This window comes from Panicum hallii, chromosome 9 (genome assembly GCF_002211085.1).
Source record: "Panicum hallii strain FIL2 chromosome 9, PHallii_v3.1, whole genome shotgun sequence".
NCBI lineage: Eukaryota > Viridiplantae > Streptophyta > Magnoliopsida > Poales > Poaceae > Panicum > Panicum hallii.
The window spans coordinates 22272986-22284492 of NC_038050.1; the positions used below are offsets into that span (position 1 = coordinate 22272986).

The following is an 11507-nucleotide window of genomic DNA, read 5'->3' on the forward strand; positions in this document are numbered from 1 at the left end:
GAAAGCTGATATTTAAATCAGAAGTGTCTCGAAACAAAGCCAATTAACGTGTGACATTTTTACCGAATCACAGATCCCATCCCTGTATCCCAAAACCACAGGCGACCTGATCTTTGTTGGACGTCCAGCATATAGCGACCTCTCGCAATCGCACGAATGAATGAGTGAACGAATGGCAAAGTTGGTTTGGTGTTCCATGTGTTTCGCGCAAAGCAGCAACCGGAATGGGACACGTATTGTACGGCTTTGCTGGTGTGTATCTTGTCTGGGTCCATGATGACTGCTGATGCTGCTCTGCGGTACAGAGTTTGACGTGTCCTCTTCTTTGCATAGATTTCTTGCTCGCTTGCTCGATTAGGACTGATGATCACAGATTCTATATTAGAAAATTCATTGACCTCTTCTTCCTATACATCTATGGATGTTGGTTGGTAAGTAGCGTTTGGTTCCAGGGATGTGTTAGGATAGAAACGTTCATTCCGGTTCTTCTAGTGTTTGGTTCCGACATAGTACCTTTAAGATATGGGACGTGCTCGTCCTCAAAAATAGATGAGACGCAGCTCCCGTGCCAAAATCCTTAGTTGATGCGTGCACGTACACGTGGGAATGGATTAAAATCTATATCCAAATCAGAGAAATACAAGGAAGATCTACATCTATATATGAAGTTCACGTCCAATCCTGGCCAATTTAGATATGAGAAAACTCAATCCAATCCAATCCATTCTCTCAAAGTTCAAGATCCATCAAAATTACACAATTAACAGTCTCTCGAATGTGTTTATATGGATGGTGTGCGTGTATTTATAGGATGCACGTGAACACCAGCCTGAGCCTGTGTTTCGAAAAAACAAAGAGCATTAAGAGCTTTTATATCAAACGAGAAATGAACGCACTCATTCAGGCATCGCATATGCACGTGAACACCAGCCTGGGTCTGCTCGTCGTTGCAGACACTGACGAAGTGCAAGGTGCAATGGTGGAGGCGAGACATAGGGCGGTGGTTCATTGCAAGGTCCATCGTTGGCAAGCTCGAACACCCGTCCAAGGTGTTCGATTTTGAGATCATGCCGCCAAGGTCGTCGATTTTGAGGTCGCGTCGTCCGGTACGGTGGGCGGGTGGCTCAACGAGGAGGGAAGCTCGCCCTCGCCGGCGGCTGCACGGACGGTTACCGCCATATACTGATACGCCCATACCTGCCGATGTTAAGGATTTAAGGATTGGGGCAAGCAAGTGTAGGGTCCGCCGAGGAGCATGACTCCAATGGCTGCCGTGTGGGCAATGCCGGCGATGTTGAGCTCTAGCCCAATCGTGAGGGTGCCAGAGCAGTGGGATCCCACACTAGTAAGAGAAAAAGCTATGATAAGTACCAGTATTAAAAAGCTATGAAAAAGCTATGGGACCTATACTAGATCCGGTAACCACCCGGTATTAAAAAGTTTACATTAGTACCGGCTGGTGTTACCACCGATACTAAGGCTCCAGCCATACTAGTATAGGTCCTTAACATCATCCAGTACCAGTTGGTGTTACCACTTAGTACTAAAGGGTTCTTCGCGGGTTAAAAGCATTTCTTTTTTAATTACAAGTGCTGTGTAGATGAGATGGTATGAAAGTATCGCGCGAGGCAAGAGATCTCCTCGCACCGCACGCGCGCGTATTTTGCGTGAAAAAATTGCGTAACTTATGAAGAAGATCGAGACTTTTTGGCATAAACTCCATCCGGTACTAAAAGTTCCCTTTACTGCCGCATGTTTTACCCGTGACAAAGATCAAATCTTTTAATCTTAACTTTGTACGGTTGGTACTAAAGAGTATAAGTCTTTTTTCTAGTAGTGCCAACTCCACATGCAGCTCAGCCCGTTCGGCCACCAATCACGACCGGAGCGCCGCCATCGCCGGGGGATTGAATTCGCAGCTGCGCAGTCCAATACATGCTTGGACATCGAGGTTTTTTATCCATACGTAATCCAAAGTCCATAATACGTTTGGACTTGTAGCGTGTGGATATCCACTTCCAAATGCAGTCCAGCCCAAGAAAGTACTGAAGGAAAATGTCCAATTGGATTTTGAATTTTCAAGATCCATTCCCACATCTACACACGTATTCAAGTGCTAGTTTCTTTTTTTTTTCCGATCCTTGCTCAAGTTTTTTTATCAAGCTTAAACTTTAGATAATAGATGCTTGCGTGCTCTATAAATTCCCGTTTGGCAGCGCTCCCTCCGCTCCGCTCCGTGCAAGATTCTGCGGAGCACTACCAAACGGGAGAAACAGCGATACCTCCGCCTACGAATCGGGCACAATCAATTCAACTGATTTCATGTCACGTGGGTAGTGAAAAAAAACCTGCTCCCCCCGCTCCACTGCAGATTCACCGTTCGTGCCCGACGCATGCATATCCATCTTCTCCGGCCGCCGCTCTCTTCGCGCCCAAGTAGAGGAAGGCCGAGTCGGAGTTCTCCGCCCGCGCCACTCTTCTCCCCGGCCAAATCGACGAGGGCAGCCGGAGCTCTCCACTCGCGCCGCCCATCTCCCTCGACGAGGCCATGCCGAAGCTCTCCTCCCGCGCTGTCATTCTCCCCGCCCAAGTCAACAAGGCCAGTCGGAGCTCTCCGCCCTTCTCCCTGCCCAAGTCAACAAGGCCGTGGTAGAGCTCTCCATCCACGCCGTCCTTCTCCCCGCCCAAGTCAACGAGACCATGCCGGAGCTCTCCGCCCACGCCACCCTTCTCCCTAGTTTGCGGAGGTCGATTTGCACTGCTGGAGTTCCATTCGCATCGCTGGAGATCAATTCCCCGCCGCTGTCTGGAAGAGCGGCGGCGGCGTGTGGAGCGGGAGCTACAAGAAGCATCATCAAACGTTTATTTGGGAGGGCAAGAGCTGCAGAATCGGGAGCAGCAAGGAGCGAGGAGCGGAGCAGAGCGGTGCGCGTCTAGAGCGCTACCAACGCGGCCTTATATTCTTGGATGAATTTTTAATGCACCGGTTCATATGCTCGTGTTTAATAAGACGATAACACCAAACAAGGTGGTAACACTGGATGCGTTCTCGAGGTAAATCGGCGTAGATAGATGACAGCTAGTAACTCCTTGTTTAATTTCTTGTTCCAAATTCTGGAACATGACAGAAAAGGAATGTGTAGTCCCATTCTCCCTTTAAGTAACTGTAAAACACGTATACTCAAAAACCGGGTCTAAAGATTATATTCCTACTACTTTTAAATATATGACATTTATTACAAGCTAGTCAGCTCATGTAAAATAGATTATATGTCTGACACATGTATATGCCCAAATAAAAACAAGTTCCTTTCTGTGTCACTCTCGCTTGAACACAAACGAGTGATAATATACTAAAACCATTGTACTCAGCTCAGTTAAACCTTTGCTTATTAATTTGCAAGCTAGAAATCGACTCGACTGTCACAGGTAGCATCTACATACTTAACCCAAGATTACGAATGTGTGGTTCAGGAGGAGCGGTGGGCCCACCCCTCGCACATGAGATGGTGAGATGGCATCCCATTCCCCGTGTTAGTGCGCGAATGGAGAACCTGAAGTACATTCCCGTTCCCTGAATCGTCTCCCAACCACTGCCAACCCCAGATCAGGTGGCACTGGTCAGGCTTCCGCTGTCTCGTCCCAGAGCCTTTTGACCTGCATACTTCACTTTTTGGCATCTGATTTCACATATCTAGGTACTAATCTAAGCTTGATGAGACACACAAGCGTGTGGGAAAATATTAAAAGGTGCCCGTCTTCATACCTGCATATCTGAAAATGGACAATGGATATATCTTGCTTGCTGCTTCATGGCTTGATTTATTGAAATATTGTTATAGAGATGAAATGTGTGTCAAATAAAATCAGATCCTTGGTTAAATCAATACTTAGGTGCAAATTACACACATTATTCTAAATGTTGAGTTGAGCATAAACGGTACTGCATGCATATGGTAATGGATCATGGCCTTAGTGCTCTCTTTACAATCCAATTTGATCCTTATATATTTTTAGCTCAAAATTATATAAGATTAGCCCGGCCCTTAGATTATCTAGACTAAAATTTAAAACACTTTACCACCCCTAACTGCATATGTACTGGCCGGTCTATAAAAAAAAACTTAAGAAGAAGATGAATTATAGATGTGCATATGCATTGTCCTGCAAAAGTAATAGAAAGAAAAAAAACTGTATCACGACCGATATCTGTTGTCCTGGAAAAAGGTCTTTGATTATTTTCTTGGTGCAATAAGCTTAGAATTTTATTCGGGCGACATGATTACACTTTGTTAACAGTGCATATGATGTGTAATTGTGTCCACCATCTCTGCTTCAACATATGGATCCATTGAAAATTTCGCAAAAAGAGTGTAAAAGGATCCATGATCTTTCCACCAACTGTGAGGTAATTCTAACTCCAAGGAAGTCAAAGTCCCTTGAAGATCCATGGTATTTTAGTTCCCAGATCGTTTTTAACATAATTCCAAAGAAGTCATTTTCTCTCGGGAGCTACGAAAGCGTAAAGAAAAAAGTTGTCTGGAGCGTAGATATTGATGACCATTTGTTTCTACATCGATTGAAGTTCTTCAAGTGAAAATTTAAATTTGGCAGGAACGGCCCATCTCAAAAAAAGTCTCCATGCATAAACTGAATAAAATTTATCCCTTCACAGAAAATATGCCACTAAACCACCTTATTCCTATATGTAGTAGCAGCCACCGAAAAGGCTCCAGCCTACACAATTCCAGCAAAACCAGCACCGTATTGGATTCAACTACCTAAGCTCCGAAAACCGAACAAAACAATTCCCAAAAGACAAATAAAAGGAATTTCAAACAAGAAAAAAAAGATGAGGTACAAAAAAAACTGAAAATACACAGAAGGTGACCGTATTCCCTAGCTCTCCTCAGTTCTCACCGGCCCCAAGTGGGAGTGACGTCCGAATCTACCGTCGCCGTGTGGCCACCGCGTGCTCTGCTCTGATCTGCTCCCTCCCTCTATTTCTACCACCTCGTCTCGCCCTCGCCTTCCAGTCCCCCCGCGCCACCCCCTCCCCGGCCTTCCCTCCCTGCCTCGAGCCTCCCACCCATCTTTAGCCGCAAGAGCAACTCGATCCACCGGCGCCCCGTAACGAACCAAACAGGTGGACCCTCGACCCTCTCGCTCCCCTCCGAAGCTGCCAGGCGAAGCGAAGGTAAGGCCTCGCTGTCTGCGACCTAGTTTTGCTCTGTTTCCATCGTGGGCGCCTGAGCTTCGTCTTCGTCGTGCATAAATGTTTTCTCCCTGTTTGGCGATCTCGTCTGTGCCTGCGCGTACCTGTGTGGCCCCCGTTGGGGCCTGTTTGGAGAAGGGGGGTTGTGAATTCAAATCCTTAGGACTTGGTTCCAACTCGAACTAGAATCTGAAAATCAATAAAGCAACCCCCCCCCCCCCCCCCCCCCCCCACAAGTCATTCTAAGCAGGCCCTGACAACGTTCTTGGCCGTCGTTATCGAGTTCTTGGAAACAATCTTCCATCTCGCGGTAAATTCATGAACCCTGTTGCTCTGGATTGGGTTCGTCTTCTTCTTTTTTTCTTTTCTGAATTTTTGTAGCTATGATTTTGATTTATGATTCTCTTCTTCTTATGGTTCTGAATTCTGGATCAGTAGTGCTAGGGGAAGAAGAGGGTCCAAGCCTTGACTGTTGGTTTGCCTCCGTCTCTTGTTGGTGTTTCCCTGTCCATCCGTTTCAGTGTGATTCTGAATTTGTCAGCTGCCAGTTAGTTACCGGAGAGGAAACCAAGATCAGTTCCTCCCTATAAGAGTCTGATGATCTTTTCCTTGGAGTTTTACCCACAGGTCCAATCACAAGGCAGACCAAACCATTCCTCTCCCTCCCTCTCCCCCTCACTTGTTGTTCATGCGCTCACTAGTTTACCACGATAATTTTGGCCTGAAACTTCACGGCTGTCCCATTCCGTTCAATCATTCGCAGCGTTTCGCGATCCCTTGACAGCTCGATTCGTGGAGGAATACTTTAATTGAATTTGTTGCATGAATGCTCCAGAATTGTCGCTTATTTGCGTGGCTCCATTATTGGCAACGACTCCGACCAAAGGTTGGGCCTGCTTTGAACTCGTCGTGCGCGTCTGTTAGGATACCACATCGTATAGCAGCCTACCAAGAAACAGAGCCTTCTTCTCCGCACTGCCTCTCCTTGCCTCACGGATCGAGATCAGTTGCTGGGCATGGTGGTTGATCGCTGTGTGTGCCTGTATTAGCTGCAGTTCTTCTTTTTCTTAATTTCGATGAAGGATTCCCAACCAATTGGTTCTTGACGAGTCGTTGATTGATTGATTGATGCAGGGCTAGCTGCCAAGACGGCACCTCTCCGGCTTCAAGCGCCTCCGGCTCTCCCCCGTTCACTCTGGCCTTCCCCGTTCCACCGCCGCCTCGCAGCTTGAGCGAGGAGCATGCGAATTTGCCCTCTTCCGGCTTCGCCGTCGTCGTCCTCGCGATCGCCGCGTCGCTGCTGCGGAGGGCGTCTCCCGTAGATAACGGCTAAGTGCTGTTGCTGATTCCGTCCTTGAACGCCAGCAGACGTGCGCAACAAGGGATGGCCAAGATGAGCTGCTTCCCCACTCTGCTCGCCGCCGGCAGGAAGAAGAAGAACCACAAGGTCGCCGCCGCCAAGGTCAGCGGCAACGAGTGCCCCAAGGTGAAGCCGGTCGAGTTCATCGATGCCCCAGTTGCTCCCGGCGGCGGGGAATTCGAGAACAAGGTCGCGCCGCGCGACGTCGAGTTCGCCGCCGCCGCGGATATGGTCCCCGTGGCGTCCCACGAAGGAGGTGATCAATTCGTCGCCGCCAAGGCGTCGGTTAAGGGGGGCGATCTGTCAGATTTTGAATTCGACTTCCACGTGCCCAACAAGTCAGACGGCGACGGCGTGGAGAAGCGAGCCACCGACACGGCAGCGAACGCCGCGGTGATCGCGGGCGACGCGGAGGCGGAGCCGTCGCCCAAGCTGAAGCGGTCTTGCTCCAACATCGAGACCAAGCGGCCCGGCCCACGCGAAGCGCTGGAGATGCCGGCGCGGTCGCGCTCCTACGGCGATCTGGGGGATCTGATCGGTGGCCTCGCCCTGGACACGTCGGCAACTCCGCACGGGGCGCCGGAGGCGAGCCCGGCATCGGTCAAGACGTCGCACACTGCCGACCGCGTCATGCTCAAGAAGCGGTCGTCGAGCCAGGTGCTGCCCTCGCGTAGCCGGAAGCTCTGGTGGCGGCTCTTCCTCTGGAGCCACCGCAACCTGCACCGACCGGGGTCGGCGCGCCCGGTCGAGGCGTGCTCTCCGGGTCGCCACGGAGGATACACCTCGGACACGCTCGAGGAGGGCCCGGCCGCAGACCGCAAGAACAAGAAGATCATGGTTGACGACTCGCCGTCTGCGTCGAACCAGTGGGTCGCCTTCTGCGCCGAGAACTCCCTCCACGACCGCGTCAGCGCCTGGGTGTGCAGCATCGAGAACGAGCCTCCGTTCCGCATCGCCGAGGTGGACGAAAACTATGATGGAGTGGGCAACATGGATGACGACGATGAGCACGGCGAGTGCGCGGCGCGCCCGCGTCCCGTCGAGCTGGTGGAGTCATCTTCAGGGAAGAACCACGGCAAGTCCAAGCGTTGCGCGGCGGCCGACGAGGTCGTCCAGGCCAACACCATCGTACAGTCCCTGAACGCCTTCTCGTCGGTGGCGCACATATCTGGGATGGGGCTCAAGGTCGTGCCGATGATCGCGCCGTTCTCGAGCCTCCGAGCCGTCAACCTCTCCAGCAACTTCATCGGTAAGCACTGACAGCCAACAAAATCTAGCTAGGACTAGGACAATATTAACAGTAGTACGAGTAGTACTTTCTGTAATAACTATATAGTTTCTTTTGCCGGACAAGTGCTGAATCTGTGTTTCTCTTTCAGTTCACATCTCCCCAGGATCGCTGCCGAAGGGCCTGCACTCGCTCGATCTATCGAGGAACAAGATTGCAAACATCGAGGGGCTCCGGGAGCTGACGAAGCTGCGCGTGCTGAATCTCAGCTACAACCGGATTTCGCGCATCGGGCACGGTAAGCACGCCTGTTCTGAACTGCCACTAGTCTTTCCAAAATTTCAGAGTTCAGGTTACTGCTCCATGTCTGTAGTAACTGACAGAGACCAGGGTCTGTTATCCATTGCACACATGCATGATGGCATCTAGCCGACAAGTCGATTTGGATCAGAATCATTGAACGAGACATCCCACATTGTGGTATCTGTTTCATATCTTTTCTGCCAGCGGTCAGTGGACACCGTTGTAGGGACCTGGGAGCTGGGACCATTACAGCTGAGATGAGGAAAACCCTGGCATTTTGCTGACCCCTGTATCTTGATGTCCGTATATGCATTTGCATGTCTGAGCTGGTACTCTGATCGCTCATGATACCATCTTAGCTTAGCTTGTCCGATCACATGATTTTCAGAATCAATTAGGACTTGGGAGCAGGTCCTTGGAAATGGTTGCAGAACGAATTCAATCAGAGCAGGTCCTTGCTGGAGGCTGGAGCCATACAGAGCTTGCAAACATGATGTTCAGAAGCACAATTGTTGGATTGTTTTTCTCATTGGATTTTTCTGCAGGGCTGTCGAACTGCACGGCGATCCGGGAGCTGTACCTGGCTGGCAACAAGATCAGCGACGTGGAGGGCCTCCACCGGCTGCTGAAGCTGGCGGTGCTGGACCTGAGCTTCAACAAGATCACGACGGCCAAGGCGCTGGGCCAGCTGGTGGCCAACTACCACTCCCTCCTGGCACTCAACCTGGTGGGCAACCCGGTGCAGGCCAACGTCGGCGACGACGCGCTGCGCCGGACCGTGACGGGCCTCCTCCCGAACCTGGCCTACCTGAACAAGCAGCCTGTGAAGCCGCAGCGCAGCGCGCGGGAGGTGGCCACGGACAGCGTCGCGCGCGCCGCGCTCGGCGGGTCGGGCTCCGGCAGCCGGAGCCTGCGGAAGAGGGCGTCGCGGCGGCTCACCCAGAGCCCCCGGTCGTCGTCGCTGACGAGGGGCCGTAGCGGCGGTGGGGACGGCAGCGTGAGGAGCAGGTCTAAGGGAAGGCACCACGGCTGAGGCAGGACGAGGATTGGAGGAGGTGAAATGAAACCGATCGGAGGCAAACGCTATGAATTCCATCTCCAGCGTGTGACATTTTGGTCATGCCTGCCTGCCCGGATCTCAGAGAACTGCGATGGAACAATTGAAGTACATACTCTTTAGACAGAGGGAGATTGAGAGATTTTGGTTAGATTACTACGGGCTTGATGGATTGTTTGTAGATGCAAAAGTGCAATTTAAGATGACGTTGCCCAAATTCTCGGATGATGAAGTACTGAAGATCAAAGGTTGATATCAACGTTTCCTATCCTATTTAATTGATTAGCCTTCTCGTTAATTTTCTGCCAAAAAGTTGAAGCCCCAACAGAGGAGACAAGATATCGAGCAGCATACATGATTAGTGAAGATGCAGTGAGAAAAAAAAAGCAAAAATAAACTTCCGACCTGCCGGATTCGAACCAGCGACCTAAGGATTTATCTGCAACAACTACAGTCCTCCGCTCTACCAACTGAGCTAAGGTCGGTTTGTGTGCTCCTTTTGATTTAACAATTTATTAAAGCATGCTCCATGGGCCTCGGGCTGTTATCACTTGCGATGTGGGCTGAAGATCAATTGATGAATTCATCGTTTGGAAAACAAAAGCGCCACAAATATGCCCGAAGGCACCAGGAATTAAACCCCAAATCTCACCACGAAGCAAAGAAGCATATACGTTTCCATGCACAATCTAACTAATAGGTGTCTCGCCTAGCCTGCCTTCCAAGCAATCCCCATCAACCTGCGGGTGTTTTGCAACGGTGCACCGCACGCACGCCGGGTATCCATTCCTTTCCATGCATGCCTTGCCTTGCCTGCTCGGCTCGCCCCGCTCGACGGCTCGAGCAAGCAACAACGATACCCAGCACGTCACCAATGCAATAATCCACACCCACCCTATATATACATATATATTGTCGCTGCATTGCAACCCCTGCTTAAGCTTAACGGTCGCATACTGTTCGGCCATGGAGAACCCAGGGTCGTTCGGCGCCGGCTGCCGCCTCCTCCTCGCCCTGCTGGTGATCGCCTTCGCGCGCCCGTGCCATTCCTCCCTGTACCACCTGCCGCCGCCCGTCATGATCTACCACGCCGGCGCGGTGCTCGACGGCGCCGTGCCGGTCTCCGTCCTCTACTACGGCGCCTTCTCGCCGCACCAGAAGGCCATCGTGGCCGACTTTCTGCTCTCCCTCTCCCCGCGCGGGCGCCAGCCGCAGCACCACTGGTTCGGCGCGCCGGGCCCCGCCCCGGCGCCGTCGGTGGCGCGATGGTGGGAGACCGTGGACCGGTACGTGCGCAAGGCCGACCGGGACCCGCCGCGGGTGCTGCTGGCCAGCCAGGTGCACGACGAGGCGTGCTCCCTTGGGAAGACGCTCTCCAGGCTCCAGGTTGAGCGGCTGGCGGTGCGCCTCGGCGTGGCGCCCGGGGGCGTGGCCGTCGTGCTCACGGCAGCCGACGTCGCCGTCGAGGGGCAGTGCAGCAGCGCGTGCGGGGCGCACGGGGCCTCCGCGCCGGGGGGCGCAGCGCACGTCTGGGTGGGCAACGCCGCCGTGCAGTGCCCCGGCCGGTGCGCGTGGCCGTTCCACCCCGCGGAGGGCGCGGCCTACGGCGCGCGACACGCGCCCGGGCGCAGCGGCCGCGGCGGCGAGACACTGCGCGCGCCGAACGGCGACGTCGGCGTGGACGGCATGCTCGTCAATCTGGCGGCGATGCTAGCCGGCGCGGTCACCAACCCGTACGGCCACGGATTCTTCCAGGGCGACCCTGGCGCACCGGTCGAGGTGGCGGCCGCGTGCCCGGGTGTCTACGGCCGCGGCGCGTATCCGGGGTACCCCGGCGCGGTGAGGCTGGACACGGTCACTGGTGCGGGGTACAACGTTGTGGGCAGGAACGGCAGGAAGTACCTCGTGCCGGCGCTGGTCGACCCCGACAACTACTCCTGCATCATCATGTCGTAGACCCATCAGCTGAGGCTCGATTGAATTGCAGCCGTTATACATGATGAGAGTTTAGGAGTTGGGGCCACGCATGGTTGCTTGCTGATGACAGCGCTTCAGCGCTGAAGCGCTGGTATCTACTTCCTCCATTTTAGATTGTAGATCATTTTAACGAATTTAGATATATAACTTTCGCTATGGACTTAGATATACACTATATCTAGATACATAATTTATGTATTTAGATTCGCCAAAACGACCTATAATTTAGAGCGGAGGTGCGCACGATCTAATGTTGCATGTAATTTGTCCCTAGGTGATGAGTACTTGGATTTAGTTGGAGTCGTATATATACACCATGAATAAAATTATGACTAACTCTCTGAGAAGAATGTGAACTTTTGTATGC

The 11507-nt window shown here is 52.2% G+C and overlaps 2 protein-coding genes and 1 non-coding gene across 4 annotated transcripts; 2 read left to right on the forward strand and 1 right to left on the reverse strand.

Moving 5' to 3' along the window:
* Positions 1–5025: 5025 nt before the first annotated feature.
* Positions 5026–9422, forward strand: LOC112875327. 2 transcript variants are annotated; one of them, XM_025939133.1, is made up of 4 exons: positions 5026–5197; positions 6350–7824; positions 7955–8101; positions 8652–9422. In XM_025939133.1, the coding sequence occupies exons 2-4, from the start codon at positions 6600–6602 to the stop codon at positions 9137–9139; spliced, it is 1860 nt and encodes a 619-aa protein (XP_025794918.1). In that variant the 5' UTR covers positions 5026–5197; positions 6350–6599; the 3' UTR covers positions 9140–9422. The 2 variants fall into 2 exon arrangements, with proteins under 2 accessions (XP_025794918.1, XP_025794919.1); XM_025939134.1 differs by lacking the exon at positions 5026–5197 and adding an exon at positions 6113–6247.
* Positions 9423–9562: 140 nt separating this feature from the next.
* Positions 9563–9648, reverse strand: TRNAY-GUA. Its single transcript is given in 2 exon segments — positions 9563–9598; positions 9612–9648. It is a non-coding gene; the product is annotated as a tRNA-Tyr (tRNA).
* A 236-nt stretch (positions 9649–9884) lies between these two features.
* On the forward strand, positions 9885–11476 carry LOC112876929 (protein EXORDIUM-like). The gene has a single exon (XM_025941109.1). The coding sequence runs from the start codon at positions 9959–9961 to the stop codon at positions 11117–11119; it is 1161 nt and encodes a 386-aa protein (XP_025796894.1). The 5' UTR covers positions 9885–9958; the 3' UTR covers positions 11120–11476.
* Positions 11477–11507: the final 31 nt, after the last annotated feature.

Excerpts from the sequence above, each read along its gene's own strand:
- LOC112876929 (XM_025941109.1), top strand. The coding sequence starts at position 9,959 with ATGCATGCCTTGCCTTGCCTGCTCGGCTCGCCCCGCTCGACGGCTCGA.
- LOC112875327 (XM_025939133.1), top strand. The coding sequence starts at position 6,600 with ATGGCCAAGATGAGCTGCTTCCCCACTCTGCTCGCCGCCGGCAGGAAG. Across the intron at positions 7,825-7,954 it reads CCTCTCCAGCAACTTCATCG|TTCACATCTCCCCAGGATCG; the intron begins GTAAGCACTGAC and ends TTTCTCTTTCAG. Across the intron at positions 8,102-8,651 it reads GATTTCGCGCATCGGGCACG|GGCTGTCGAACTGCACGGCG; the intron begins GTAAGCACGCCT and ends ATTTTTCTGCAG.